The following is a 26,309-nucleotide window of genomic DNA, read 5'->3' on the forward strand; positions in this document are numbered from 1 at the left end:
TATATTGGGATTTTATTATGTATTATATATAATATATACATAAAAGTGATCCTAATGCACATATATATATTCATTCATACATATTCATTTCATCAGTTCTTTTTGTCTAGAAAACCCCAACTAATACAGTATCTATACATATATGGATAAATATTAAGCAAAATGCTGGCAAAATATTAGTATTTATTAATTTTAGATGTGGCTATATGGGCATGCTGGTTAGTTTTTTGTCAATTGATATAAGCTAGAATCATCTGGAAGACAGAAACCCCAGTTGAGAAAAAGCCTCCAGTGGAGGTTTGAATGAAAATGGACTCCATAGGTCCTGATGTTTGAATACTTGGTCTCCAGTTCATAAAACTGCTTGGAAAGGAGTAAAAGGCCTGGCCTTGTGGAGGAGGTGTGTCACTAGGTGGTGGGCTTTCAGCTTTTAAAAGACTCCAGCTATTCCTAGTGTACCGTCTCTGCCTGCTGCTTGAGGACTGGACTGAGATGTAAACTCTCAGATGCTGCTCTAGACAACAAGCTTGCTGTTTGCTGTTATATTGCCCCAAATCATGATGGACTCAAACTCTCTGAAACCATAAGGTCAGTTAAAACATTTTCTTCTATAAATTGCCTTTCTCAAGTTTATATGGCATTTTCTTGTAATGAGTGATGTGAGAGGGCCCAGAGCACTGTGGAGGTACCAACCCTAGGAAAGTAATCTTGAGTTGTATAAGAAAGCAGGCTGAAGGGTAGTAGAGGAGTGGATGAGGACAGAGAATGTGGGGGGAAGGGACTGAAAGGAGAAGAGAGTGAAAACTGTCATCAAGATGTAACACGTGAGAATAAATTAATTATAAAAGAAAAGAAAAAATATGCAAGAGCAAAAACAAAACCAACAAAACAAATAAACAACAACAACAACAAAAAACCCTAACAGCCAACAATAACAAAAGAAAGCAGGCTGAGTAAGCCACGAGGAGCAAACCAGTAAGCAGTGTTCCTCCACAGCCTCTGCTTTAGTTCCTGCCCCCAGATTTTCTACCTTGAATTCCTGCTCTAACGTCCCTCAGTGAGATGTGAAAAATGAAATAAAGCATTTCTTCTCCAAGTTGCTTTTGATCATGATGTTCATCACAGCAATAGAGAACAAATTAGGACAATGAACTTTTGTTACACTTTTCTCCACAAGTTTTTCACATTGCAAAGTGAAAAGTCAGAAAAAAAGTGAGAAAGAGACAGAGTCATGCGTTTTGGGACAGCACTCCTTTGGCACTCCATGATAAAGGATCTTTGAGAGAGATTAAGCAGCACCGCATCTACAAACAGACTGAGACGGTGTAATATAAATCAGACTTAGAACTACTGCTACATAAGTGGGTAAAATTTACAACAAACTAAAATCAGCTGATATTAACATTCATGAAGTCTTACTTGATGTATTTCTCTTACTCATGTAATATTTACAAAAATGGATGTGGCAGAAAGGATGGGACTATGAGATAAAATGATATGACAAAAACTGGAGCAAGATTTGCAAGCCAAAACAATGAAAATGGTACTAATATTGTGTGCTCTCAACTCCTAAAGGATTACATAAAATCCCCTAAATTCCATGACTTACTGGAAGAGATATTTTCATGTTATCTGGATACTTAACTTTGATTTTAACTAAATTTTCATGTAAATATCATCTTTTAAAATCATATAAGATATATTTACTTATGAATATAGCTCAAACTGGCCTCAAATTTACTATTTACCTAAATTTGGCTTTGAATACCTGATACTCTTGGCTCCATCTCCAAATTTTGGGATTATAAGCAGGTGCTAACATGCCAGGTTAAATCATGTAATGTTTACAGATATTAGTGAAAGTAATAAGGCACTTTTTGTATGTGTAACAAAATACGATGTACTCATATGGTGATAAAAACACTTTGAAACTGCTTTCCTTCTAAATATTATTCCTGATACCTCTGTAGCTATCAACTCTACAACAATAAAAGTTTGCTTTAAAAAAAAGTTTGCTTAAAATATCTCAGACAATTGTGGATATGGTTTTAAAACAAAATCTATTTAAATTTTAGTTTTTAATTATTGTTGTTTCAGGTCACAGAAAGAAGTCTTAATTCTACTCTAGGAGTAATGGTAGGCTACTTCAGGGCTTCATCACAGAGAATGTCATAATTATGTTTTATAATTGTAAAAGTTCTTACATGGAACCTGGACTATAGTATGAATAGGAACCTAGGGAGAAGGCAACAGACAGGAAGCAGAAAGATCAGGAAGGAAAGGCCAACTACTTCAAATAGGTAGTAATGCCTGGTTAAGGATGCAAAATCAGTGATTGGATCAAGGCATATCTGAAGATGACAGAACTTGCTAGTTGACTATATATTTGTGGCAAGAAAGGGAGGGAAATCACATATGACTTCAAGGTTTAGGAACTGAGAAAAGAAATAAGTAGTAGTTACTAAACTGAAGAACACCCTAAATGAAGAACAAACAGCTATTAGTAGGAAATGGGCATTTTGGATATTGGGATTTTAATGTCAATAAAAACATTCAAATGAAGTAGCCTGTTGGATGTTTGAGCATGGAGATCTACGGAGAAATGTAAGCCTGACAATAAGCACATATATCAATGTCATTTAAATGGAATCTGGGGCCTGCGTATGATCCCTCAGAAAGTACAAATGGAGGGGACAAATGTGCTAAGCTCCAAGCTCTGAGGCAGCAGTATAGAGCTGACTGAGGATGATGGAACACAGTGAAGAACAAGAAAATGTATCCACACAGGAAGCCAGGAAAGTGTGGCATTTTGAAGCAACATGGTTACTGAGCAGTCAAGGCAGTCAGTGAGTCAGGCTGCAGGAGTCTCACTTGCATGGGAGACTACCAAGACACCAAGGGGCCATGAATTCTTAAAACGAAGTCTGCTATTTAAAAACAAAGTTTGCAGTTAAAAAAATAATTGACCCTCTTACGCTTTCATTTAAAATGCACTCAATAAAGAAAATCTGGAAAACAAGTAAAAGGACAAGATAAATGCTTTGAACAATCATTAACATTTGGGACACCCTCTGTGAAATCTTTCCTTTACTTATACAGATTTGGATTTTGCCACTGACACAGTCGAATTATATAATACTTTTCATTTTATACCCGTGTCTAGCTATATGTCATTCATGAAAACACTGTATGGAAAACATTCTAATAGATATCATTTCCAGACTGATTATTCTGATCATGGCTCTGTAGAGAAGCAGAAATGTCCTTAGTTTTACAGCAAATTACTAGGGGACTACTGTTATCCCAAGTTTACAGATACAGCAACACATTAAATAATTTGCCCATGAAATGGCCAACATTTAATTTCTGGGGTTCTAACCATATATTAACAGTATTAATTGCCAATTGTTATAAATTGGGGTGTCTATTTTTTTAGGATAATAACTACCATTCTGGTGAGCGTTTTTTTTTTTTTTTTTAACATAAAGCTTTTTATAAATTTAGAATTATTTTCTCTGAAGGTTCTTGAAAAAGAATTTCTGGGTCAATTATTTTAAGACCCTTTTTATATCCATTGTCTAATTTTTCTTATGATGTTTTCCCCAATATATTTTACTACAAAAAGACTTTGAAACTAAAATCTAAAACAGAAATCCCAGAAATAATGAGAATAACTGTGTAAACTACAAAGCGGCCACCAGAGGGCAACTGCATCACAGAACTCTTGAAAACTCATCTGTGATAAAAATTATACATTAACTGGCTGTTTAAGTCATTCACTCACTCCTTCACATTGGATTCCACCTCATTATACTTTTCATATGGTAAACCATTTTATTTCTTTTAGAATCCAGATTAATTCAAAGGATTTATTTTGCTTTCTCTCTAGAGTATGTGTAGGTCAATGTGACAGCAGCTTTCTGCTATAAAGAAGAATCATGTGCTGTAAAAGACCCAGGGAATAACCTATGATTCAGCACAATGAAACATTCTTCTTGTTATCCAATGTTGAGCTTCACTCCTTTTTCATGTTTTACCATTAGTTTGCTCATTTACCCAACAAAGATTCAGTGAGTGCTCACTATGTGCCATTATCTGTGCTAAAATTATATAAACAATAGGGATGATGCTGATGCTCTTCCTGCCACGATAGAACTTACTGTGTAGTGAGTGTGCACAGGAGAGTAATGGTCACAAGTAAACATATAAACATCAATTGTGACAAGTGCTCTGAAAAATTGCAAGTGCATGTGACAACGTATAGCAAAAGATTTTGCATTTGGTGAGAAGCAATGGGAAATGCTAATGAAGTCACATTTTGTTGAGGACCTAAAAGAAGACTATGACTTAATAAGGCAAAGGGTTCTTTAGTGTAGATAGAGGTGAGTAGGAAAGGCCATTCTTGGCAGGGTAAATAACATGTATGATAAACTTGGGACAGGGGAGAAAAAAAGCTGAGTTCACACATGTAATAGTAAAGAGAAAGAACATTAGATAAGTAGGTATAGCCAAATGATACTGGAAAGAACATAACACAATATATTCCAAACAGATTTCTCTACACATACTCTCTGGAGAGTAGAAAATTAACATAAAGAATAACCCTCCAGAACAGATTCTTCCGGGGATCCATTCAGTTTAGATTTATTCTGATGCTATGTTCTCATAAAAACTCTTGTACTTATCAAAATCATATGTTCTGATTTTTTTTCCTGTTGGTGTTAAAAAAAAAAAAAACAACTTTCCAGAGGCCTTTTGCCAAAAGACATGGAGAAAGACTGATATGATCGTGGACCTAGAAGGATAGCCAGCCACATGGCTGTGTGAGGAAAGGTGGACAGGTTAACTTAGACCTTCTCTCCCCAGTTACCAGGACTGGTAACCAGGGGGAAACAGCAGCACTATTGTTGGGATCTGTAAACAAGCATCTCTACTGCCAGCCCTAAGGGACCTGATGAACCAGATGTCGGGCATCTGTGAGGCCACCTATGGACCACCTGAAAACACCTACACATTCTCTGGGTCACCTTATAAGAGAACCCAAAGCCCCTTCTCCCCCCCCCCCTCTCTCTCTCATTCCTGACCTGCCCAGGGATGGTCTCTGTGGCCCATTACCCCTTCCCTTAATAAATCTCCCACGTGGAACCAGTGTGGAACCAGTCATGTGGTGTGATTTGTTGAACTCGCTGTGTAACTCTGTTGCACAATCTTAACATTGGTGCATTAAAATGACAATGATGTGCACAGCAGATTTTATATGAAAGAGGTTTATTAGATGGAGATGAAGAGACAGAGAGAAGGAGAGAGTGAGACATGATAGGGGGAAGAAAGGGGGCACCCCAACAGAGAAAGGGAAGAGGGCAAGAGCCAAGAGAGAGAGAAAGTGGCAGTTTGGTCCTTTTAAGGAGCAATGCTACCTTGCCAGTGACACATGATGACATCATAGGTTGCTAGGCAACCCAGAAGCAGGCTGCCAAAGTACTAACACCTCTAAGCACCATTTTCTGTGCCTACTCTATTTCCTAGGACCAGCAAATACCAGAGAACAAGAGGTAAGGACCCCCCCCCCCCCGGCTTCCTGGCTGCTAGAGTCCACCTGTAGAGGGCTGCAGGTGGGTCTGCCTCAGGCTATCTGGCCTAACCCTCCTCTCCCCTTCCCACCTCCCATTTCCCAAGAACAGTAATCACTAGGGAATAGCAGCATGCTCCAAACACCATCTTCTGGCCCACTCCATTTCCTAGGCCAAATCTCCACCTGCATTCTTGGAGATCAGCAACCAATGGGGAACAGCAGCCTTTATGACCAACACCCATCAGAGACCACAGCATCTAGCATGACCCATATCCTAGTCCGCAACCACACCTGCAATCCCAGAGACTGACAGCCATCAGAGACTAACAGTTCTCCCTGTATCCCTGAAGATCTGCTACCACCCAGGAAAGCCAGAGGACCATCTGGGACCACCATCTAATCCTACAATCCTTAGAGGCCAACTACCATCAGACTCCACCAGTTTTGCTAACATCAGGGATAACCAAATGGTAGAGGCCAGCATAAGAACACAAACAACAAAAACCAGGGTCATATGACACCACCAGAAACCAACTATCCTACCACAGCAAGCCCTGGAGATACTACCACACCTGAAACTCAAGAAAGTGATCTTAAATTTGAGGTTATAAAAATGATAGAGGCCTAGAAAGAAGAAAATAACTCTCTCAAGAAAATACAGGAAAATACAATAAAACAGGTGAAGCAACTGAATAAACCCCTTAAAGAAATACAGAAAAGCGGGCATGGTGGCATATGCCTGTAATCCTGTATGAAAAAAAAAACAAGAAAAAAAGAAAAGAAATACAGAAAATTACAACCAAATGGGAGAAAAAGGAAAGAAATAAAATTGTTGAAGACCTAAAAATGGAAAGAGAAGCAATAAAGAAAACACAATCTGAGGCAATCCTGGAGTTGGAAAGCCTAGGGAAAAGAACAGGAACTATAGACAATAACATTACCAACCGAATATAAGAGATGGAAGAAATAATCTCAGGTGTAGAAGATACAATTTAAGAAACTGATACATCAAAGAAAATGTTAAAATCTAAAAAGTTCCTGACACAAAACATCTAAAAAATCTGGGACACTATAAAAAGACCAAACCTAAGAATAATAGTAATAGAAAAAGGAGAAGACTCCTAGCTTCAAGGACCAGAAAACATTTTCAGCAAAATCATAGACGAAAACTTCCCCAACATAAAGAAAGACATGCCAACCAAAAAGAAGACCCAGAAATAGACCCACACACTTATGGACACCTAATATTTGACAAAGATGCCAAAACCATACAATGGAAAAAAGATAGCATCTTCAACAAATGGTGCTGGTCCAACTGGATGTCTACATGTAGAAAAATGAAAATAGATCCATACTTATCATCCGGCACAAAACTGAAGTCCAAGTGGATCAAAGACCTCAACATAAAACCAGACACATTAAATCGGCTAGAAAAAAAAGTGGGAAATACCCTAGAACTCATTGGTACAGGAGAAAACTTCCTGAACAGAACACCAACAGCACAGGCTCTAAGAGCAACAATCAATAAATGGGACCTCATGAAACTGAAAAGCTTCTGTAAAGCAAAGGACACTGTCATCAAAACAAAGCGACTGCCTACAGATTGGGAAAGAATCTTCACCAACCCTTTATCTGACAGAGGACTCATATCCAGTATATATAAAGAACTAAAGAAACTGAAAAGCAGCAAACCAAGTAATCCACTTAAAAAGGGGGGAACAGAGCTAAACAGAGAACTCACTGTAGAGGAATATCGAATGGCAGAGAAGCATTTAAAGAAATGCTCAACCTCATTAGCCATTAGGGAAATGCAAATCAAAACAACCTTGAGATTTCACCTTACACCCATCAGAATGGCCAAGATGAAAAACTCAAGTGACAACACATGCTGGAGAGGTTGTGGAGAAAGGAGAACCCTCCTCCACTGCTGGTGGGAATGTAAACTTGTACAACCACTCTGGAAATCAATCTGGCGCTTTCTCAGACAACTAGGAATAGCGCTTCCTCAAGATCCAGCCATACCACTCCTAGGCATATATCCAAAAGAGGCTCAAATACACAAAAAGGACATCTGCTCAACCATGTTTGTAGCAGCTTTATTTGTAATAGCCAGAAGCTGGAAACAACCCAGATGCCCCTCAACTGAAGAATGGATGCAGAAATTGTGGTACATCTATACAATGGAGTATTACTCAGCAATGAAAAATAAGGAAATTATGAAATTTGCAGGTAAATGGTGGGACCTGGAAAGGATCATCCTGAGTGAGTTGTCCCAGAAGCAAAAAGACACACACGGCATATACTCACTCATATAAACATATAACATAGGATAAACCCACTAAAATCAGTACATCTAAACAGACTAAGCAAAAGAGAGGACCCTAACTAAAATGACCAATCCCCATCCTGAAAGGCAAAGAGGATGGACATCAGAAGAAGAAGAAAACAGGAAACAACCTAGGAACCTGCTACAGAGCGCTCTGTTTTCTTCTTCTGGCTTTCAGAGGCCCTCTGTAGCAGTTCCTAGAAAATTTGAACACAGGGAACTTCCTACTCATACTCCAACCAAGGACTATTTGTGGAGATGTACATGCACAGATGTAGCCCATGGCAGTTCAGTGTCCAAGTGGATTACATAGTAATGGGAAGAGGGACTGCCTCTGACATAATCTGATTGGCCTGCTCTTTGATCACCTCCCCCTGAGGGGGGAGCAGCCTTACCAGGCCACAGAAAATGACAATGCAGCCACTTCTGATGAGAACTGATAGTCTAAGATCAGAAAGAAGGAGAGGAAGACCTCCCCTATCAGTGGACTTGGGGAGGGGCATGCATGCAGAAAGCGGAGAAAGGGTGGGATTGGGAGGGGAGGAGGGAGGGGCTTATGGGGGGATACAAAATGAATAAAGCGTAATTAATAATAATAATAATAAATAAAAAATATTTGAAAAAAAGAGAAAGACATGCCTATAAAACATATAAAAAGCTTATAGAACACCAAATAGATTGGACCAGAAAGGAAAATCCTCCCAACATATAATAATCAAAACACTAAATGTACAGAACAATGAGAGAATACTAAAAGCTACAAGGAAAAAAAGCCAAGTCACATAATGGCAGATATATCAGAATTACATCTGACTTCACAACAGAGACTATGAAAGCTAGAAGGGACTGACTGTACAGATGTCATGCAGACACTAAGAGAGCACAGACGTCAACCCAGACTACTATAACCAGTAAAACTTATATTCCTTATAGAGGGAGAAAACAAGATATTCCATGACAAAAACAAATGTAAACAGTGCCTAACCACAAATCCAGCTCTACAGAAGATACTAGAAGGAAAACTCCAACCCAAGGAGGCTAATTATACCCAGGAAAATATAGGAAATAACCCCACATCAATAAAACCAAAACAAAGATTGATCTCTCCCTCTCCTTCTCCCCCAACCTCTCTCTCACCACCAACATCAAAATAAGAGGAATTAACAACCACTGGTCATTAATATCCCTCAACATCAATGGTGTCAACTCCCCAATAAAAGACACAGGCTAACAGAAAGGATTTAAAACCATCATCTGCTACATACAAGAAACACACCTCAGTAATAAAGATAGACCTCAGAGCAAAGGGCTGGAAAAAGGTTTTCAAAAAAAAAAAGTACACAAAAGGCAACCTGGGGTAGCCATTCTGGTATCTAATATTAATTTCAACAAAAATTAATCAAAAGATATGGGGAAGGACAAGGACACTTTATACTCATCACAGGAAAAATATAACAATATGATGTCTCAATTCTGAAAATCTATGTACCAAATACAAGGGCAACCACATTTGTAAAAGAAACATAACTAAAGTTTAAATCATACATTGAACCCCATACATTAACATTGGGAGACTTCAACACACCCCTGTCACCAAAGAACAGATCATTAAGGCAAAAACTAAACAGAGGAATAATCAAAATAATAGATGTCATGAATCAAATGGACCTAACAGTTATCTACAGAACATTTCAGCCAAACACAAAAGAATATATATTCTTCTCAACATCTCATGGAAACCTTGTACCACCACTTTGGAAATCAATCTGGCGCTTTCTCAGAAAAATGGAAATAGTTCTACCCTCAAGACCCAGCTATACCACTCCTGGGCATATACCCAAAAGCTGCTGCACCATACAACAAGTACACTTGCTCAATTATCTTCATAGCAGCTTTATTCATAATAGCCAGAAACTGGAAAAACCCAGATGTCCCTCAACTGAAGAACGGATAAAGAAACTATGATAAATCTACACAATGGAACATTATTATTCAGCTACTAAAAACAAGGGCATCTTGAAATTCGCAGGCAAATGATGGCTCTGGAAAAGATCCATGAATGAGACAACACAGACCCAGAAAGTCAAGCATGGAATAACTTATAAGTAATAACTTATAAGTTGATATTAACCATATAATACAGGATAACCATACTATAATCCACAGACCTAAAGAAGCTAAGTAACAAGGAGCACTCTAGAAAGGATGCTTAAATCTCATTTAGAAGTACAAACTGAATGGACAACAGAAGTGGATGAAGAGAGGGAACCTACCATAGATGTTCCCTAAAAACTTCCCCCACCAGTAGATCAAAGCAGATGCTGATCTCACACCTGAGACTCACAGCCGAACCTTGGGCAGAGCAGAGAGTTTTGTAGAAGAGTTGGGGGACAGAGGGACTCAGAGGGGGCAGGAGCTCCACAGAAGACCAAGAAAGCCAACAAATCTGGACCCAGAGGGTCTTGCAAAGACTGATGCACCAACCAAGAACCATACATGGAGAGGACCTAGGGTCCCTGCTCAGATATGTAGTAAGTCTCCATGTGGGTTCCTTAGTAAGGGGAGTCGGGGCTGTCTCTAAATAAGCTCTGTTGCCTTCTCCTTGATCACTTCCCCCTGGCAAGGGCAGCCTTGCCAGGCCATAGAGAATACAGCCAGTCCTGATGATACTTGATAGGCTGGGGTCAATTAGTAGAGAAGGGCTCCCCTTTATAAGGGGAGGAGGATTGGGGAAAAGAGGGAGGGAGGGAAAAGAGGGAGGGAGGATGGGCCCAGGATGAGAAGAGGGAAAGGTCTACAATTAGGAAGTATAATGAATAAATTAAAAAAACTTTCCAGGAAGTTCCTCTAATCTTACATTTAGGGAATTTGAAGATCAGAGGTACATGTGTTTAATTTGTGACAATTTGACTAGGTTTCCTTAGGTGTAGTTTACTCTGTTGTTACTCTGTTGTTTGGCGTTTGCTTGGCTTTCTGATATGTAGGTTGATTTAATTAATCATTTAGAAAATTCTTGGCTATAACTTCCTGGGCCTCCCTTACATTACATTAAACCATGGCTGTGTCCTACTCATCTCCCTGCCTTTTCTGCCACTAAATTTTATCAAAATGCTTCAGTTTGGACAGTTTTTTATTGTATTTTTGGTTCTAGGTTGTTTCTGTTAATGAGTGTGTATGGATTTGCAGCTTCATATCCATGTAATTACATATGTATTTGTAATCTCAAGTGTCATCCTCAGGAATGCTGTCCACTTCAAAAGGAGTTTCTCAGTGACCTAAAGTTTACTTATTAGGGTAGACTGGATGATCAGCTAATCCCAGGGATCCTGTTTCCCCAACACTGGGATTACAAGTGCATGCCACTGGGGCTGGAGAGATAGATGGCATGGTGTTTAAGAATACTGGCTGCTCTTCCAGAGGATTCACATTCCGTTTCTAGTACCTACATGGCAATGGCTCACAACTGTTTGTAACTCTAATTACAGGGGATCAGATGCCCTCTTCTGGCCACCACAGACAATGCATCCCTGTAGTGGACAGACATACATGAAGGGCACCAATACATACAAAACTACGATCAGCATTTTTATGTGGGGTTAAAACTCAGGTCCTCATGCTTGCATAACAAGTACTTTACTAACTGAGCTATCTTCCCAGTCCTCAAGATCTCTCCTCTCCTGTCACCCTCTCCCCACATCTCTGTGTATTTACACCTGTGCACAGTGTCAATTCTCTAGTGAAATTTTATCTCTTCTTACTCATTTTGCCTGCCTTTTCCTCTAATTCCTTAATATACTAGTTTTATTTATTTTGAAGTTTCAATGCTAACTCTAATAACAATATCACATAGTCCTGTTTCCATTGTTTATATTTTTATTACTGACCACATTTTTCCATTTTTGTAGTCTCTGTTATTTATTGTATGTCACACCTGATATATAAAAGAAACAACGAGAGTCCTATGTTCCTCTAATAGGTAACTATGAGAAAATGATGGCATCGATTCAATCAGGCATCAAAGTGGGTTGCAGATACACTCAATATTCATATCTGTCAATTCAACTCTAGTTCTTCACTATTTTTTGGCATGACCTTTTGGATTAACTATCTGACAGACATTTATCTCCTCAGCTCTGAAAAACTTTGAGAGATTCAGCACTTGACACTGGGAGTTCAAACATTCAGATCCACTTTATGCATTTTTAGAGTCTGGCAATGTATTAAGAAGAGCTAGTCTCAGTGAATGAGGTTGGCTCAGTCCTAATGAGACTTATGTGCTAGGGTGGATTGGTAGGGAGGGTTCCCCTTTTGTGAGAAGAAGATAAAAGTATATGGGGGAAGAGGGTGGGAGGAAGTGACCAGGAGAAGAGAAGGGAGGGGTCTATGATCAGGGTGTAAAATGAATATATACATTAAAAATAAACATAAAATAAAATTTGAAAAAAAAAGAGACAGTTGTATGTCACAACAAGCCTGCTTCTCCTTAAAAGGATTTTGTCTCCTCAGCATTAAAATTTTTCTGGCCCAGGCATCTATTTCCTGCACAGTGAAGTTTGGGAAAAATAGCCTTAAGTGTAGGGCCCCTCTAGTTTCCAGCTATCATGAAGGTTCCAAAAGCTGTCAAAACTCTACCTCAAGTACAAATGCTTTTTCCTGGGCCAACCCTTACTCCTTAGTCTGTTTTCTGAATTATCAAACATCTCCTGGAAAGAAAGCATGTGGTGTATGGATACAGACTGATTTAATCGCAGACATCTTGAGCCATAAATTTCATGACTGTGCCTAAGTAACCTTACACCCTTTTCTTAGATAGCTTTTCTGCACAATGCAGATTTAAAAAAAAAAGTGATGTGGTAAATGGAGCTTTATGACTAGAACCTATACATTGGCACCAGGAATGTGCTTTGCATCTTTCATGTTATATTCAGATAAACTAGCTACATTCTAGGGTTAATGAGAGTCACCTTTGACTTTAAAACCACATAATTCTCTACCTGTTGATGCAAATTGTGAGGACTGGCCAATCTTCCTACTACCCTTGATCATACTTGTGTAAGTAAGACCACAGTGAATTGCATGCTGTAATTCTGGATTTGTCTGACTCTTCCTAAAGTCATAAGATGCCTCAGTTCTTTCACACAGGATTTTCCAAGTGATCATGGCTTGCTTGGAAGAATTCTATCATTTTTCTGCCCAGTCTGACAGTTCACTTTCTGTTGTTCTCTGTACTTCTGTGTCTCTACAATCAAAATGATTCTTGAAATTCATGAAATATTTTAAGTTATTATAAAAGTTTGACTTGCCATATGCCTTATTATATCTACTTAAAATAACTAGGCCTTATAATAAACTATTTGAAAAGAATCAATATACAAACATTTCAAGATCAAATAAATAAAGGGTAATTTTATGATACTATTAAGTAAACTACGTACCTGTAAGAACATCACAACTAACAGACCGGTTGTTGCACTGACAGGGCAAGCATCCTGTCTTACTAAAGCCATAATGTCCGTCTTGGCATTGGTCACACATGGAGCCGGTGACACCTATTCTGCATTGGCAATTCCCAGAACTGTAAATAAATGCAAAGACAACGAACAAAAGTAAGTGATTTTGAAAACTGTTTTGTTTAATGCTGCAAAGATTATATTAACACAGGCAACAGTTTCTACTAGATTCTACTTTCAAGAAACATAAAAGGGATTTTTGTTTGCTTTTTTTTTTCTTCTGGAGTCCTAGTCTCATTTGTAAACCAGGTTGGCTTCAAGTTCCTAATTCCCTCGTCTTGACCACTTAAACTAGAGAACTTTATGAATATAATTCAGCTAATAGTATTGATAGTAATACTTTGTGATAATTCCATCCTCTGTGCTTGGAGAGTTTATAATACATGACAAAGGATCCAGGGAAAATAGAAGTTCCCAGTATAAAATCTTTCTTTACTGAACACTGGGGCATAGAACATATATCACTGCTGTATTTCATCCCAGGATTATCCCACAGCTCTACAGATATCTGTTACAATTACAATTTGAAGAAAAGAATCAGCCTTCACCTAGCTCCTGGCTCACAAATATGAAGATTAAGATCTTGCTAGATGAACCAGTTCATACCCATTTCTAGACTAGGTACTTGGTATAATTCTCTATTCTGAGCCTACAATGTATTTAAATCATAGTTCTGGTAAGGCGGAATTCACAGTTAAGTAGGTATGACTAGAATGGAGATGTCTAGTGCATTTCACACTAAATTCTTATTATTTTATTTTTACTTATGTGTCTGTCTACGTGTCTGTATATATGCACATGTTTGTGGGTACTGACAGAAGCCAGAGAGGATATACTGGATGCTCTGGAGCTAAAGTTACAGGCAATTGTGAATTGCCAGACATGGGTACTAAGAACTGATCTCTAGTCCTCTGTAAAAGCAGCAAGTACTCTTAAGTACCAAACCATTTGTTCAGTTCCTACATTAAATTCCATTAAAAAAATTTAGGGTGCTTGCCACCCAAAAAGTAAAAAAAGACAAAATTTTTATTTACTATCCCATCAACTTATATTTCTATTCTTTTTTTAGATGGCCATTATAACAATTCTCCCCAATCATTAAAATATAAAATTTCTGTGTTACTTTATTTTAATTTTTTAAATTTTTGTTTTGTTTTGAGATAGGGTCTCTATATATCAGTCATTCTCAAGCTGTGAGCTGAAACCCCTTTAGGGGTTGAATAACCCTTTCTTGGGGGTCAAATATCAAATTACCTTGCATATCAGATATTTATACTACAGTTCATAATAGTAGCAAAATTATAGTTATAAAGCAGCAAAAAAACTATTGGTGGGGTTAACACAACATGAGGAACTGTATTAAAGGGTCACAACAATGGGAACATTGAAAACCATTGTTCTATGTAGTCTTGTCCTAGAATTCACTATGTAAACCAGGCCAGTCTGAAACACACAGAGAGCCTCCTAAATGCTGGGATTAAACCCATACCCAGCTTTTTTTTTTTTTTTTAATTAGGAACTCCCATTGAATTAATCAGAAATCAAAGGACAAGAACATTCATTGCCATGACCTATACAGAACAGCCTTCCACCATACACAGTAGATCAATACATTGCTTTGATCCTTTTAAGACAGCCTCCATACACAGGAGGAATAGGGCAAACAATGAACTGAAGGGACAAGAGGAAAATGTGCGGCAGTTGTCACTGACATGACATCTAGTAGAGAAGGTCCATATCAGTATACAGGCTTGCTTTTCAGTTCTGAGGATTTAAACCCTAGGCATAATATATTCCAGGCAAGCATTCTATCATTGAAATACAGTCCCAGCCCCCAAACAACTGTTTTATAGCAACGCGTCATAGCATTATTCAAATGTACCATCTCTTACTCAATTTTCTTGATGGAATTTAGGTTTCTTCCAATAGCTGACTATTATGAGCTTTGGTGACCCAGTTGGATTTTGTGGTACTCCTATGGCAAGGAGAAGGAAGGGGTTTGAACGGCTTCAGTGGCTCTTGGAGAAACGATGACATAGATTTTAGGAAGACCATAGCTAATTGGACCAGAAGTATATAAAGTAATGGGTTGGAGAGTTGGCTCAGTGTTTATTGCTCTTGTAGAAGACCCAAGTTCAATTCCCAGCACCTGCACTGTGGCTCACAACCACTCATAATCCCAGTATTAGGGGATCCAATACCCTATTCTAGGCATATCTGGATAAAACCACTGCCTGGTATATTCTATCCAGTGCCACATCAAAGAGACTGCAATACAGCACAGAGCACAGTATTTTAGAATGGATGAATACAGTATAACTTTGACAGCTTCCCTATGGTGATCCCTCTCAAACACTTTCAATTCCTTTTCTCTACCCCATGTTCTTACAATCATCCACTTATATCCACTGTGTCATCTATTTCTGTTAAATTTTCCTTAAGTAACTCTTGGTACAGTTATTTCTACTGGAAACTTTCCTGAAATAGTCTTTGTTCCTCTTTTTTTTCTTCATATATTTTTTTATTTTTTTTAATTTTATTTTTCTCATTAGTTACATTTTGTTAATTCTGTATCCCAGCTGTATCCCTCATTCCCTCCCCAATCCCACCCTCCCTCCCTCATCTTCTCCCTGCCCTTTTCTAAGTCCACTGATAGGGGAGGACCTCCTCTCCTTTCATATGACTCCCTTTTGTCAGGTATTTTCAGGACTGGCTGCAAAGTCCTCCTCTGAGGCCTAACAGTACTGCTCCTCCCTTGGGAGGTGGGGAGGTCAAAGAGCCAGTCATTGAGTTCCTGTTAGAAATAGTCCTTGTTCCCCTTACTATGGGAAACCAATTGATTACTGAGCTATCACGGGTCACATCCGAGCAGAGGTTCTAGATTTTATCCTCTCATGGTCTTTGGTTGAGTGTCCATCTCAGAAAAGACCCTGTGCCCAGATATGTTTGGTCCTTGTAGAGCTCCTATCCTTTCCACATCAAACTCCCCTTCTTTCATATGATTCCCTGCACTCTGCCAAAGGTTTGGTTATGAGTCTTAGTATCTACTTTGGAGCACTGCTAGGTAGAGTCTTTCAGATGCTTTCTGCAGTAGACTCCTGTCATACATTCAATGCATATCCCATTTGTCTTTCTAAATGAGGATAGATCATCATACCCTGTGTCCGCTTTCTTGATTATCTTCCTGTTGGAAAGGTTGTGGAGAAAGGGGAACCCTCCTCCATTGCTGGTAGGAATGTAAACTGGTACAACCACTTTGGCACTTTCTCAGACAATTAGGAATAGCGCTTCCTCAAGACCCAGGTATACCACTGCTAGGCATATACCCAAAATTTGCTCAAGTACACAATAAGGACATTTGCTCAACCATGTTTGTAGCAGCTTTATTTGTAATAGCCAGAACCTGGAAACAACCCAGATGTCCATCAACGGAGGAATGGATACAGAAATTGTGGTATTTTTACACAATGGAATACTACTCAGCAATCAAAATGGAGGAAATCATGAAATTTGCAGGCAAATGGTGGGATCTAGAAAAGATCATTCTGAGTGAAATATCCCAGAAAAAGAAAGACAAACATGGAATATACTCGCTTATATAGACCTAAAAGATAGATAAACATAATGAAATCTATACACCTAAAGAAGATAGTCTTTGTTCCTCTTTACCTCTAAAAGTTTTCCTGCTTTCAAGGTGAGAAGGTGAGCCCAGGAAAGCCAGGGCTACACAGAGAAACCCTGTCTCACAAAAAAAAAAAAAAAAAAAGGCTCTTTCCAGTGAAACTTTTCTCTAGATGGTCCACAGAGATCTAGTGGTTTTCCATCTTTACATTTTAAACCCAAGTGATTTTTTTTTAAGGTAGGGTTTCTCTGTGTGGTTCTGGCTGCCCTGGAACTTGCTTTGTAGAACAAGCTAACTTGGAACTTAGAGATGCACCTGCCTCTGTCTCCCAAGTATAATTTATTCTGTAGTCTTTCAACATGTAAAGCTTTTTCCCCCATTAAATTATAAAAGTCCTGAAACAAAGCCTATCATGCTGTTTCCTATTGTCAAGGCCTAGCACCTAGCACAAGTACAGGGACTGTGTTCTACAACAGATGGTTTTGAATGTTGTGCACCTTGTTGAGTGGATTCTCAATTCAAGGATTATATGTAACCAATATGGAAACCTCAAAAAAATGTAAAAGAGTAAATACCTGGTTTGTTATACATACTTAATAAACACCTGATGAATGTTCAATAAATACACACACACTAAAGTTTGGAATTAGGTACTGGGAATTAGAGGAAAAGAAAAAAGTAAATAAAAAAAATAATTACCAGGATTTTCAGAGAAAAAAATAAAAACTAAAGTATTTTCTCTTTGCATACTCTTCCTCAGTAAGGATATTGTTTTTGTTTGATTGATTTTTTTTTTAAAGACAGGCATTCAGTATAGCATCCAGTTCAGGTTGGCCTCTAACTCTCTTTCAGCCTCCTGAGTGTTTGACTACAGGCGTGCACTACCACACTGACAGGAAAATGCCTTTCAAGAATGAACATGTTTCTTTACGTGTTCATTATAGACCTCAAAAGTTTAGACTTTATCTGAACAGATGTTGGCAGCAGTCACCCTGCATAAGAGACAATTAAACTGAAAGCTGCATTTAAAAATAATATTTTTTTGAGATTTAGCTGCTAATTCCCTAAGGAGCTGTTGATTCGGTTCATGAGGCCATGCTAAAACTATTAATATTTACATGGCTCTTACGCACATCAGTTAATGCAATCCCCTGCCACCCTCACTTCTATTACTGTAAGTTCTAAATTTGAAGATTATTGAAACTATGAACTGATTTTTTTTTTCCAGAGCTGAGGACCAAACCCAGGGCCTTGCGCTTGCTAGGCAAGCGCTCTACCACTGAACTAAATCCCCAACCCATGAACTGAATTTTGCAGAATAAAAGTAATAGAACTTTTAACAATGGATACTTTATTTGTGGTTTACAATTCTAATGGATTTATTCTTTTTACCTGAGATATACATCATAGTTTACTATGCCCGTAGTACAATCAATAAGTTTTATGTTCTACCCCTAAGAAAATATTTCAAACAGAGGCAACTTTGCTTCTGTGATGGCTACTGTTGACTGTCAACTTGACAGGATCTGCAATCACCTAGAAGGCAAGATTTGAGGTAGTCTTGTGAGGGGACTATCTTGACTAGGTTATTTTTGAATGGGAAGATCCATACTAAAAGTGGCTTGGGTTCTGGAATGCAGATAAAGGAGAAAGGTAGCCATGCATAAGTATTCACTCTCCTCTGCTTTCTGGCTGGGGATGCAATATGATCAGCACCATAAGCTTCTGCTATCCGAACATCCCCACTGTGAAGGAATTGTTCTCTGGAGCTGTGAGCCAAAATAAACCCTGTTGCCCATAAGTTGCTTTTGCCTGGGTATTTCATCACAGCAACAGGAACAGTAGCTAAGACAGCTTTCTTCTTCTGCTTGTCTTAATTATATAAGGAACTGTCAAAGAGGAACAGAAAAGTAGAAAAACAAAACCACTTAGTTTTACATGGAAAGTTAGTAAGCTATATTCAAATAAATCTAATCTAGAAAAGAATGAATCAAGTCCTGTATTAATATCATACACTTACCGCCTCTCACATATTATATCTTTAAAAAAATTATGTATCCAACTGCATTTTTATTTCAAAGCTACCTAGTCTATTCATCCAGGCAGTTTCCAGGCAAATAAGTAAATTTATAAAAAAGAGTCTTAAAATAGAGACATCCTAAAAACAGGATCAATATAGCACTGATAATAATAATAATAATAATAATAATAATAATAATAATAATAAACATTGAGTCCCTGTGTTAAATACCTAAGTTAATAAATAATCTTATTAATTCTTAGGATAACACTTCTAGGTGGAAGTCATATCTTTAATTTGCTATGGAGAAGGCAGAATTATTGTCTACAGTCAGGGATCATAAGTCCTTCCACATGAGAAAGCTTTAAATAATTATCACTCTTACTGAAGATGGCTAATTGCACTTTATTACCCATTTTCAAGTATTACCCATTTTCAAACCATCTATGAAAATACACTTGTTCTTCATCTCTCTAAGACATTATTTAATGTACAAATGGATCAAGAATAACTTCTGAGGCTCTGTATAGTCTACCATGGGACACTGAATCACAAACATCCTGTAGCTATGAGACAGCCATGTTTCTTGAGCTGTTGCTGGGTGTGTCTTCCCTTTAGAATTCTGTTCTGGGTACTCAAAAGACTGATGTCAACTGGCATCTTTCTCCCTGGAGATCTACCCCTTAGTTACGTATTTTAAAACCAACCAGAGTAACTTCATGAATCCTGATGAAGCCAGTGATTGAATCTAGATATCATGCTTCACTTTTCCTGGGTAGATTTCTTCTTTAAAAAATAACAGGAAAGGAAGTGATTTCTTTTCACTTAAAAAAAAAAATCAAGGGAGTAGAGTGGGAAGTTTGCTTGTGAGATCTGCCCTAAAAGTGTTTTCCATCATGTTACTCATGGCCCATAGCCAGTTTTGGCATGTAAAAGAATTAAATCACTCAGCAAACAAAAAGGTGCCAGTGTGACTTCTTTTATAGAACAAAGCCGTACAACACCTCCTTTCATAGGCTCCCTGTTAGACTGCTCAGTGCTTTCTAAAGCAAAGGTCAATGATATAAATGTGGGGGAGGGAGCTGTTAAAAGACAATTTGTGCTTATCCATAGATCTGAAATGAAAGAGTTGAAGATTCAGTTTCATATCTTTATGGGAAAAGCACAGCACTATATTTTGAACAGAAATCAGAAATCCGTAAGATATGCTAGCAAGACATTGAAGGTAGAATTTGTTCCTGTAGTGTCATTTCCTAGGGACTTGAATTTCTAGCAAACTGTGAAACTGTGAACACTGTACAGAAAATAAGGCTACTATATGTAGGAAAACTATACTATATCCGACATTTCTTAAACTATCCAAATGGGTTTTCAGATTTTCTCATGGTGTTAGTGCTTAGTTATAGAGTGCTTAGTTACATTAAATATGGCAACACTTTAGTACTTTAAAAAACTTGTTTCTCCAGGAAGTCTTAATAATCAAAATCCACATTATACATCAATGATGCTGTCAAAATACAAACTCAGTAAATGGTATTTTTGAAATGTATTTCTTAAAGCTTGTGGTATAGCTCAATCTGGAGAGCACACAAACAAGTGAAAAGCCCTGGATTTAATTTTTAGCCAAAAAGTGTATTTCTTTAAAATAAATAAACAAATAGGTTGTCTTCCAACATGATCAGTTATTCATTTTTCCAAAAGAAACTCAAAGGTCTGTCATTTCAAGAAATGACACAAATCTATGCAAAATAGTAATAGACAATCTGTTTTTTTTAAGATTCTGTTCAGCTTAAAAATGTGTGGATAAAGTACATTCAAATTTCCATTATTTCATAATCTTATCTGTTAACAGGGAGGAGAAGACAGGAAAGAAGGTATCAGAATTTGTGAAAAAATAGCCCAAGAAGACATAGCTTGGTTCCTACCCAGCTTTGCTGATGAGTACTTGGCACAAAACAAATACTCTCCCATAGCCTAGCTATTCTCTTTTGTTCAGTGAAGATAACTACAACAACTTTTATAGGGTTATTGTGAAAATTGAAAATTATATACACAGTATCAGCACAAATTTCAACTCAAAGATGAAAGCAACTGTGAAGATAGTTGCAATATTCTTAGATCATGCTTTTTACCTAAGATTTACTAGAATAGGTTGGAATTCACAGTATTTAATATAGGAAAGACTCTGAGTTATTTACAGTTTAAATTCTAATTTTCAAACCCATTTTTAAAAAGTAGAAAAAAAATTAAGGGGTAATCACTTAAATTTTTTTCATTAGTTTAGAGCAACAGGTAGCTAAGAAAAGAATTTATTATGAACACATGTTACACACAGTTTCTGGAAAAGAAAATTTTACAGTTGAGAAGGGAAGAATCTGGAAAGTCCTACATTATATCGGATCAAAGCCAGTTAGACTATTTGTATCAACTAGCTCATGATTTAATTTATTTTTAAAATATCATGGCAAATTTTTGTCATTAAAACACTTGTCTATAAGATTCTTAAGATTTGCAGGATATAAACTGCATTTGTGTGTTCACATTTAAATATGCTGAAAATATATTGATTCATGTATTTATGGTTACTAGGATCCAGAGGGACTTCTCAGTGGTTAAGAATGCTTGCTTGTTCTTCTACAGGAACAGAGTTTGATTCCCAGTACCGACATCAGGCATGTTACAGGGAGGATTCAGTGCCCTCTTTGGCCTTCGTGAGTACCCTTATACATATGTGTATATACATACATACAAAATAAATAAATATATGTTTTGGTCACTAAAAAGCCTTACTCTTTTTTCTTTTCTTTTTTTTTTTTTTCAGGTAGGTTACATGTTGTTACCTGGACATGAAGAACAAGAAACAGAAAAATTAAATTAACTAAGTCTATCAATTTCCCTTTTTTCTTTGTTTTAACTAGAAAGAATAATTTATTTTGGCAAGAAACTGAGATGGATAATTAAAATAGAGTCAGAAAAAACCTGTTGATTATAAGAGCTCTCAAATTATTAAAATAAAGTTTAAAAAGTGGTAAGAAAATTCAACCACCAGAAAAGTTTTTACATAGGAAAATTAAATGAAAAGTTACTGACAATCTTTATTTCATGGTTGAGTCACAGTTTTGTAAAGGTGACAAAAAATACTGTTTCTTTTCTTATTACCAAAAATACATAATAATTGGGTATTTGGGCTGAAGACTGTCTGTTCCCCTATCTTTCCAATCATGGAAAAGACCATTATATAATGAGCAAAGCTTCTTTTCTGGAGGAAAAAAAGGATAGCATTATTGTTGAAAACACTGGGCTATTATGTCAAACATTCCTTGTATTTTTTGAGGACAAATAGTACACAATTAGAGGAAAGCAAAATTCAGACAGAAATTCCTAATAATTAGAGTATTGCCTAATAACAAAAATATTTTCTGATAACTTATCCTACCATCATCAAATTTTAAAGCTTATTAAAAAAGTCAGAAGCAAAACAAAAACAAAAACAAAAAACATCAAAAAGACCATATTTCCAGAGCCATAATTCAGAAGCTTGGCTTAATTCAGATGGGAAAATTATTTCTCATTCCCTTCACTTTTTTTCTTCAACAGAAGAACTAGGCCTCTAAGAATTCTCAGCCCACTCAATTATTCCATTATTTAGACAGTGATTTCTTTATTTTTCTGAGACAGGGTCTCATTATATAGCCCTAACTGACCTCGAACTTGTTATGCAAACCAGGCTGGCCCTGAATTCAGAGATCCCTCTGCCTCTGCCTCCCAAGTGCTAGAATCAAAGGTGTGTGTCACTATGCTTGGCTTCTTTTCAACTTTTAAACCATTGTGTACTGTGTCCTGTGAGCCTCTTATGTATCTCTTGTGCTCCTGAGTACAATTTTCCCTAAGGAATGTACCGAGGACTGAATTACGAGGCAATGGATTTTACGAGGCAGTACACATTTTGCAATGGAGGAAGGCGCTCTGAGCTGCACCAACACTTGGCATTCGTTGATTGCTAGAGCAATGGAGTGTGCTTTCATAATTGCAGATCATGTGAGTTTGCTCTTCTGTAAGGATCTCCCAAGTACATTCCACATTCATTTCTAGAAACTCCTTAAATGATTCTGGGAAAGCAGTCCTATTACTTTCAAATACTTTAATTATCCTTTCCCAGTATGTTGTTTGTCTTCACCTTTTTATAAGATCGTCTCAAACAGAGCTCTCTACTTTTACTATAGTCAAATTTATCAGGATTTTCCCTTTTATATTTTGAAGAATAGTTTAGCAAAATTAAGAACATAAACACTAAGATAATAGTGCTTCACACAGTTTTGAAATAACTAAAGGGGCTGGGTGAGATGGCTCAGCAGTCACAAGCACTGGCTGTTCTTCTAGGGGATACAAGTTCCATTCTCAGCACTCACATGGTAGCTCACAACCTCCTGTAATTCCAGTCCCAGAGGATTTGAAGCCCCCACTTCTGGCCTCTAAGAGCATTGCATGCAAGTGGTCCACATATATACTTGCAAGTAAAACAGTCATACACATAAAAAAAATTAATTAACTAAAAAACTGAAAGGATTTTTAAAGTTTTAATCATAAATAAATGGATAAGTGTTTGAGGAGACAAACATATTTAACCAGAATTAAACAAAAACAAAGTATACATGCACTAAAATATTGCATGTATGACATTAATGTACAATTTTTATATTTTATGTATCAGTGAAATAACAGAAACTCTGGAATTAGAATGTTTGAATTCAAATCCTCATTTTCTCACTAGTCATATAACTGTGTAAAATATATTTTAAAGATTTTTCTTTGAGGATGGAGAGATGGCTTGGCAGTCATCAAGGAGCACTTGTTTTTGCTCTTGTAGAGGACCTGGATTCAATTCCCAGCACTTACATGATGGCTTACAACCATACAACTCTAGCACCCTCTTCTGAACCCCACAGATACCAGACACACATGTGATACACATACATATATACAAGCAAAATATTCACATTTATAAAATGAATAAACCTAAAATATTGAAGATTTTTATTTTTAAAAATAAATACATGCACATGTACATGGGTGCCCACAGAGGTCAGAAGATGGTGTGGGATCCCCTGCAGCTAGGATTATGTGCAGCTCTATCGTGGGTGTTGGGACCTAAACTCAATTTCTTTGGAAGAACAGTGTGGTGGTTTCAATAAGACTGGTCACCCTAGGCTCATAGATTTGAATGCTTGGTTAATAGGGAGTGGCACTATTTGACAGGATTGGGAGGTATGGCCTTGTTGGAGCAAGTGTGTCACTGCAGGCTGGGCTTCGAGATTTTAAAAGCCCAAACCAGGCCTAGAGGCTCCCTCTCTCTTCCAGATGTTTGTGGATCCAGATGTAGTACTCTCAGCTACTTCCCCAGCACCATGTTTGCCTGTGTGCTGCTATGCTTTCTGCCATGATGATAATGGACTAGACCTTTGAAACTCCGGAAGGGCGGTGGTGGGCTCCTGGTCCCAACCATCCAACCATCTCCGGTCCCCTACCTCCCCTGACCCCCCCATGCCTGCCACCCTCCCATGTGCGTCCCTATCTTAGCACCTTGGACATGCTGTGCATCACCCTGCTTACCCCCTCCTCGGCAGCATTCCCATGGTTGGGGAATGCCAGTGACCTTTCCCTCCTCCAGGGATCCAGGATATGTTTTCTTTTATAAGAGTTGCCAAGGTCATGGTATCTCTTCACAATAGAAAAATCCAATCCATGGACTTGGAAAGGGGCAGGGAGAAGCTGAGGGAGGGAGGGTGGGATTGGGAGGGAATAAGGGAGCAGGATACAGCTGGGATACAGAGTTAATAAAATGTAACTAATAATAATAAACAATAAGAAAAAAGAAAAATGACTAAAACAGCAAGAGCTCTTAACTGCTGAGCCATCTCTCTAGCACTAAGTAAATTATTTAACCCTCTAACCTCTATGTAAATTACTTAACCCCTTTTCCTACCTAAAGATGGAGAACATATCTCATATGAATACCATAAAGGTTAATTTAGTAAACATATTACATAGCCAGGTAAGCGGAACAGTTTCTGACACAGTAAAAACGATATGTGCTGTCATTATTTTGATATTACTGTTGAAGCAATCTAATGTACCTCAAGGCCATTAGGATGCTTTCATACAGCTTTAAGTTTGCCTTTACATTTAAGTCTTTAATCCACCTGAAACTTACTTTTGTATAAATTAGGGGTGCAATCACACTCTCTTCGTCATAGTATCAGTTAACAAAAGCTCTAGTAAGCCACTGAGAAGTAAACCCCTCTGTCTCTGCCATCTGAGGACCACATGTTTTTGTGTTTGTGTTCTTAGTCATGCTGTTTTACCTGTCTCTGAGCCAGGGCCACACTGAATTGCTGTCATGTTATTTCCCGGCATTGCTTTTACAGGAACTTTTGAAAGTATACTTGATTTTATGCTTACCTCTGAAATATACTTTCTGAGCACCCCACTTCTCTAATGCCTACTTCTACTTTTTCACTACTGTACCACAATGACACTGCATTGTTCAGATACCTAAGCACATTCCTTCATTGAAGACACTGTCAATATTCTTCAACAAGGGATCCACATGACCTAATTTAATCTGTTCCTTCTTCAAATGCTGTACTCTCCCTAAGGACTTACTTAATCACATTAAAAATTCTAATTTTTCTTATATGTTATATAAATAAGTATTTTATTTTCTTGATTGTTACCTTATTCACTTTTCTCCTTTAGGAAGTCAGTTCTGTGAAGTCAAGGAGTTCTGTGCGCTTTGTCTATTGTAGTATTTCCTGCACATAGCTTGGCATGTAGCACCAGCCAAACATGCAAACTTCATTTGTCTCCAAAATTTTGTAGTTTCTTCATTGAGTCATGAAAGGCTCTAAAAGTATCACACCTGTTTGCACCTTAGTCCATTTAGTAGCTCCCATATACTTAGTCTGGTAGTTTAAGTCACATTTTGTACATTCCTTTACATGCTAGAAGTAGAATTCTAAATTATGATTTTTGACAAAGATGCTAAAACCATACAATGGAAAAAAGATAGCATCTTCAACAAATGATGCTGGTCTAACTGGATGTCTACATGTAGAAAAATGCAAATAGATCCATACTTATCACCCTGCACGAAACTGGAAGTCCAAGTGGATCAAAGACCTCAACATAAAACCAGACACATTAAACTGGTTAGAAGAAAAAGTGGGGAATACCCTTGAACTCATTGGCACAGGAGACAA

The 26,309-nt window shown here is 37.6% G+C and overlaps 1 protein-coding gene across 2 annotated transcripts in view; it reads right to left on the minus strand.

The window, feature by feature from the left end:
• Megf9 (multiple EGF like domains 9) overlaps positions 1-26,309 on the minus strand; it is a 124,038-nt gene that overhangs the window by 14,203 nt on the left and 83,526 nt on the right. For both annotated transcript variants that reach the window (XM_060381229.1, XM_060381228.1), the window contains exon 3: positions 13,334-13,473. In XM_060381229.1, coding sequence (XP_060237212.1) covers positions 13,334-13,473 — 140 coding nt within the window. The remainder of the gene's footprint in view (positions 1-13,333; positions 13,474-26,309) is intronic.

The sequence above is a fragment of the Meriones unguiculatus genome, chromosome 3 (assembly GCF_030254825.1).
Source record: "Meriones unguiculatus strain TT.TT164.6M chromosome 3, Bangor_MerUng_6.1, whole genome shotgun sequence".
Lineage (NCBI taxonomy): Eukaryota > Metazoa > Chordata > Mammalia > Rodentia > Muridae > Meriones > Meriones unguiculatus.